This window comes from Stegostoma tigrinum, chromosome 18 (genome assembly GCF_030684315.1).
Source record: "Stegostoma tigrinum isolate sSteTig4 chromosome 18, sSteTig4.hap1, whole genome shotgun sequence".
NCBI classification, from domain to species: Eukaryota; Metazoa; Chordata; class Chondrichthyes; order Orectolobiformes; family Stegostomatidae; genus Stegostoma; species Stegostoma tigrinum.
This window is the reverse complement of record NC_081371.1, coordinates 60,918,420-60,924,419: the sequence shown is the minus strand read 5'-3', so window position 1 is coordinate 60,924,419 and position 6,000 is coordinate 60,918,420. Positions and strand designations below refer to the sequence as shown.

Below are 6,000 nucleotides of genomic sequence, written 5' to 3'. Positions count from 1 at the left end.
TCAAAACTTATCCCCTTTCCAGCCAAGATACACATTCTTAAATACTGAAGGCTGTAGTAGTAATTTCAAAGTTAAGGGTACACTGTATTTTAATATTCAGCTTGTGGACAAATAAATATGGCACTAAGTCAATGTTTTAAATTTTATTTGTATATGTCAAAATACAATTTTCAGAAAATAATTGGAAGCTTTTGTAATCAGTTTCTGCAGATGCACTGTCTGCTCAATACTACCAATAAAACTGAAACAGCACACTGGCTACATCATGGAATCTGATATAAAGAATAAATAACCTAAATATAAAACACTAAAATATTAGAAACATCTACGGTAATTTTGCACATGCACTCAACACAATCTGTTTGCCAGTCAGTCAAACTCACGGAGCACTGTGGTAAACTAACGTTCAAACTTTGTCATTACTGTTTCAGTCAACGTCAAACCACAGTAAGATGTCACACATCTCTGGCAATTTCGACCTAACAATCACTTAGCCCAAATACCATTTGAATGTGAAAATCTAGTTTTCTTGGTACCTTTATAAAATCAATCTCCTGAGATTAGTAGTAAGAGTATGAATTCACACCTGCAGAAAACCAATAAACAGAAAATGTCATGCCCAAAAAGAGAGGCATTACGCCCCAATTACTAGAAGGCTACAATAAGCAATGTAACACAAAGGACCGTGTTTATGTATGAAGGGGTATAAATTCACATTTAATACAATATATTTAAGGATAATACAACAGCTACTGCAAGCTTAATGTACAATGACTCTGCACGTTGGAACTCTTCAGTGGTTTTATTTAACATACAATATGTGCCGTAAGAAGTTGTATTGACATTTAAATATATATTCAAAATAAACTAGGGGTGTTGCGCAATATTGGTCTAATGGTAAGAGCGTTCACTGCAATTTTTCTTTGAAAAAGACCACCACAATCTAAGAAGTGCATTTCAATTTCTGGGGACCGACATGAAAATGTCACGATTCTTGCCATCAGCCCCATGTGAAGACCATTAAATTAGTTTCCCTCAATAAACGTCCACTTCAATTACTTCAGCAGGGAATAAATGGTCGAGATGTGACTCTCAGAATGTAATAGAGTGAGAAACTTCTCATTAACCTTCGATGTACATTTTTACATCTGTGAACATTGGAATCCCAAATTAAATGTACCACTTACCATTCAAGACACCGCACTTTTCAAAAAAACATGTATACAAGCACTTTTTAAGCCATAAAACCTCATTTAAAAGACACATCTTTGAATAATCTGTTTGTGTAACCATTATGCCTACATGGTGCACTGAAACTTAAAACAGTAATTGTGTACATATATTGTATGAACATAAAATACACATACACAGTACCTGCTAAAATGAATGTGAAGGTTACAGATTCTTTAAGATCTTGCACTACTGGCTTAAAAATTGTGACAGACTTAAGTCAAGAAAACATTTCGTAAAATAAATCTACTTCAACGTATTTGTTAAAGCATCTTATAAAGAAATGCATATTGCACAAACAGTGAAAGCAAAGTTTCACCAACTGTATTGATCACTGTGTGGAGGGGGGGGGGGGATACAAATCAGGATTTGCAGTTACCTCCTTGTTCGGCCTTAGTTGAATCTTTTCCAAAACGGGATTGTTGTGAATGCTGTCCCAACTTGAACTGGCACATAGGTTAAGCACATATTAAACAATTTTTTAAGCATGTGAAAAAGGAAAATATTTCTGTGGCACAGTAACATTTAGTTGGATTCTTAACTGTCTTCATTGTGACAATGAAAGCAGTTTGTTGATGCAAGTGTTTTATATACAAGTAAGGCTTATTGGTTTAACATCGAGGCGCTTCTGCCTTTAAACACTTTCCTCATTACTGTAAACAAGATTTTCAGTCATCCACTTCTTCAGCAGTTTTAGTATCTGTTAAAATGGCTATATATATATACACACACAACAACATCTTTTATATATATATATCCATATATAAAGACATGAAACAGGTTCATAAAAGATGATGTTCTTCAAGGTGGGAGCCTGGTCGGTCACTTCCATCTCTTTTCGATCACTTTACTGAATTGAGTGTGATTAATTCAGAGTAGATCAGTTTTCATGCAATGGCATCAACAGCAATCAGAATCCTGTTTACTTGGAAAGTTTGCTGATGACTCTGATCAAAGCCCCATTTTCATCTTTCAGCCTCTGGTTGTCTGCTTTCAAGTCTGGTAGCATCTACAGTGGAAACAAAGATTACATTAAGTCATTGTTAAATACTAACCATCACCCTGCAGACAATGTTGCTAGCAAAGATACTATACAAAATTTTCTGACAGAGAATCTGTAAATGGGAACATGAAAGATTTTTAAGAGCAGAGCGTGACAACTACAATGTGTGCTTGCAAAGGATTACTGCGGTCTTGAAGCTTTAAACCTGTTATATGTTGAAGCCACATTCACGCATCTTAAGTAGAGATGTTTATATTAACACATTCTGGTGGGAGAGGTATAACTGGCTAAGATGCAACATCTTTCTGCTCTTCCAGATGAATGTGAAAATCCTCCAAGTATATTCGAAGGGTAACAGGAGAGGGTTTTCTAACACCCTGGCCAATATTATTCTTTAAACACAGCGTAACCAAAAAATCTGGTCATCATGTTACAGTTTCTTAGAGTTTGCTCTACATAAACTGGCTGCAACGTCTACAGCAGTCTTTGCATAAGTTCTTTACAGAGGGTGGTGGGTGCCTGGAGCCCATTGCCAGCGGAGGTGGTAGACGCAGACACGATAGTGTCTTAAGATGTATCTGGACAGGTACATGGATGGGCAGGGAGCAAAGGGATCCAGACCCTTAGAAAATAGATGACAGGTTTAGACAGAGGATCTCGATCGGCGCAGGCTTGGAGGGCCGAAGGGCCTGTTCCCGTGCTGTAATTTTCTTTGTTCTACACTAAAATTACAACTGCACTGCAAAATTAACTCAGGATGCGATGGTTCTGTTAATTGAGGAGAATATTAGTACAGTGTTGAAAGATGACCTGAACTAGAGATATGGAACCTGGACAGAAATAAGGCATAAAATAAGAGGTCACTTGTGAGATAAGTTCAGTTGCCCCTTAACAGTGGTTATACTATACAACATCAGAAAAGAAGAAATAAAAGTAATATCTAAGAAACATCCTGCAATCATGGATAACTTTCTATTCAGCAAACTGTAGTCTGAAGAGAGTCTGTCTTGTGCATTTGGAATAATTTCTTGAATTCTCATGCTGACCAGGGAGCCGGTTACTCTAGACCTAGGAATAGGCAAACAGGCAAGATTAATCATTAATCTTGCAGTAAAGGAATCTCTAGGTAAGAGCATCACACGAGAACAAAAACAAACGCGAAATCTGAGCAGTGCAGATTTGAAATAGAAATTTCAAACCCAAGTAAAAGTGATTATAAAGGGTATGAATGCCAAAGAAAACTGGGAAACAAGGTTAAAAGATAGGGAAGAGATACTGTAGCTAAAGAGATATTTAATAATTCTCAGTTCCTGTTCATTCTGATAAATCTTTACTTGAGACGAATGCATCATCTGTGGCTAAATGAGCAAAATTAGGATTGTATCAAGCTGAAAGGAGAGCTAAAATACTGCGAAGATATCACTGCAAGTCACAAGATTTGAACAATTTAAAGAGAAGAAAGCAAGCTAGAAACATGGGTACGACCAGTGTTTAAAAAGAAGCGTCAGTCTTTCAGACAGAAAGTCTGGAGAATCAAGCATGGAAGTCAATTGAAATGGCGGAACAGGTATTGTGTGCATGCTTCAATTCCATCCAAGTTTTTTAATATTCCCAAGAACTTGGAAATCAAAATGCGAGAGAGAGAGGTGCGCCTAAAACTGTCGTAACCAGTAAAAAGAAAGGTACGAGGAAAATTATTAGATTTAAAGGTTGTCAAGTTCCCCAGTCTTGAAAGAAGTCACTGCAGAGACAGTCGATACATTGGCTGTTATTTGCCAAAGTCACTTAAGAGTCTGGAAAGGTGTCAATGGTTTGGAAAACAGCAAATTTAAAAACAGTTATACAAGAAAGGCTGTAGGCAAAGCAGGAAAGAACAGGTCAATTAGCCTAGCACTTGTCGAATGCAAATATCTAGAATATATTATTAAGGAAGTTACAGGGTACTTTGAAAATCACAATGCGATCTGGCAGAGTCAACATGACTTTGCAAAAGGAAATCATGTCTAACTAACTGGTTACAGTTCTTTGGGGAAGTAATAAGCAAATTGGTTAAAAGAAGGACCTCTAAGTGTGGCGTACTGGATTTCCAAAAGGAGGTTGATTAAGGGCCACATGAACTAGCACGACACAAAATAGGAGCTCAGTGTAAGGGGCAACATAATGATAAAGGACAATGACGAATAGGGAGCAACAAATAGAAAAATACGTCTTTTTGTAGTTTGCAAGATGTGGCTAAACATTTGTCACAGGGATCAATGCTGTGGCTTCAACTATTTAATATCTATGTCAATAAATTAGATTTTTCTTTACTAATTCACAGGATGAGGGTGCTGTTGGTTAGACCAGCATTTATTACCTATTCCTAACTGGCAACCATATTGCTGTGGGTCTAGAGTCACACACAGGCCAGGCAAGTTAAGAATGGCAGTTTCCTTCCCTAAAAAGTCAATAGTAAGGATGAACGAACTAAACTTACGACAACAAAATTGGCCAATGGCATCAAGGAGGAGAAGTTACATGTCAACAGGAGGCAACAGGTTATACAGGAATATAGATAGAATAAGTGAGTGGGCAAAAAGTTACTGTTTGAGTGTATTTCAGGAACTTGCTCACATTGGAGGGAACAGCAGAACATTATCGAATAGAGAGACCGACCATGTGCAAAGGAATGATTATTAGAACCTCAGGAGGACAGGGAACCTGGACACCCAAGTACATGAATCATAAAAACATATACTATGTAGGTCCAGCAAGACAAGAGGAAGACGAACAATAGGCTGGGGATTCATTGCAATGGAAATAGAGTATAAGAACAAAGATGATTTACTGCAGCTGTGCAGAACTTTAGTGAGACCACATCAGGAGTTCTGCATACAGTTTTGATCCTACTTGAGAAAACAAAATCAATATTAGAACAGATTCTGCAAAGTTTACTTGACTCATTTCTCAGAGGGTTTATTTTAGGAAGCAAAGCTGAACAGGTTAAGCTTGTCGCCACTGAAATTTGCAAGAATAAGAGGAGAAATTAATGAAACAGACAAGATCCTAAGGGAACTTAGGGTGATTACTAGGAAGATGCTTCCTTTTACCCTGGGGAGTTCAAAAAATAAGGGTTATGGTTTTTAAAATAACATGTCCTGCTCGTAAGACTAGGGGAAAAAGAGAACTTTTTTTGATGTTGGTCTGTGGAATTCTCTTCCCAGAAGTTGGTGATAGTGACCATAACTGCCTCACATTCTACATAGCTATGGAGAAGGAGAGGATTAGGCAGAATGGGAGGATATTTAATTGGGGAAGAGGAAACTATGATGCGATTAGACATGAGTTAGGAAGCATGGACTGGGAGCAGTTGTTCCATGGTAAGGGAACTATCGACATGTGGAGACGGTTTAAGGAACAGTTGTTGGGAGTGATGAGTAAATATGTCCCTCTGAGACAGGCAAGAAGGGGTAAGATTAGGGAACCTTGGATGACGAGAGCGGTGGAGCTTCTAGTGAAAAGGAAGAAGGTAGCTTACATAAGGTGGAGGAAGCTAGGGTCAAGTTCAGCTAGAGAGGATTACATGCAGGCAAGGAAGGAGCTCAAAAATGGTCTGAGGAGAGCCAGGAGGGGGCACGAGAAAGGCTTGGCAGAAGGAATCCGGGAAAACACAAAGGCATTTTACACTTACGTGAGGAATAAGAGAATGGTCAAAGAAAGAGTAGGGCCGATCAGGGATAGCATAGGGAACTTGTGTGTGGAGCCTGAGGAGGTAGGGGAAGCTGCAG

The 6,000-nt window shown here is 38.2% G+C and overlaps 1 protein-coding gene across 8 annotated transcripts in view; it reads right to left on the bottom strand.

The window, feature by feature from the left end:
• Positions 1 to 783: 783 nt before the first annotated feature.
• The window catches only part of ppp1r12a (protein phosphatase 1, regulatory subunit 12A), a 193,120-nt gene continuing 187,903 nt past the window's right edge, over positions 784 to 6,000 (bottom strand). For all 8 annotated transcript variants that reach the window (XM_059652591.1, XM_059652593.1, XM_059652592.1 and 5 more), the window contains one exon: positions 784 to 2,239. Coding sequence is in view for 3 of the 8 variants with exons in the window: in XM_059652593.1 (XP_059508576.1) it covers positions 2,153 to 2,239 (87 nt within the window). In the remaining 5 variants the exon portion in view is untranslated. The remainder of the gene's footprint in view (positions 2,240 to 6,000) is intronic.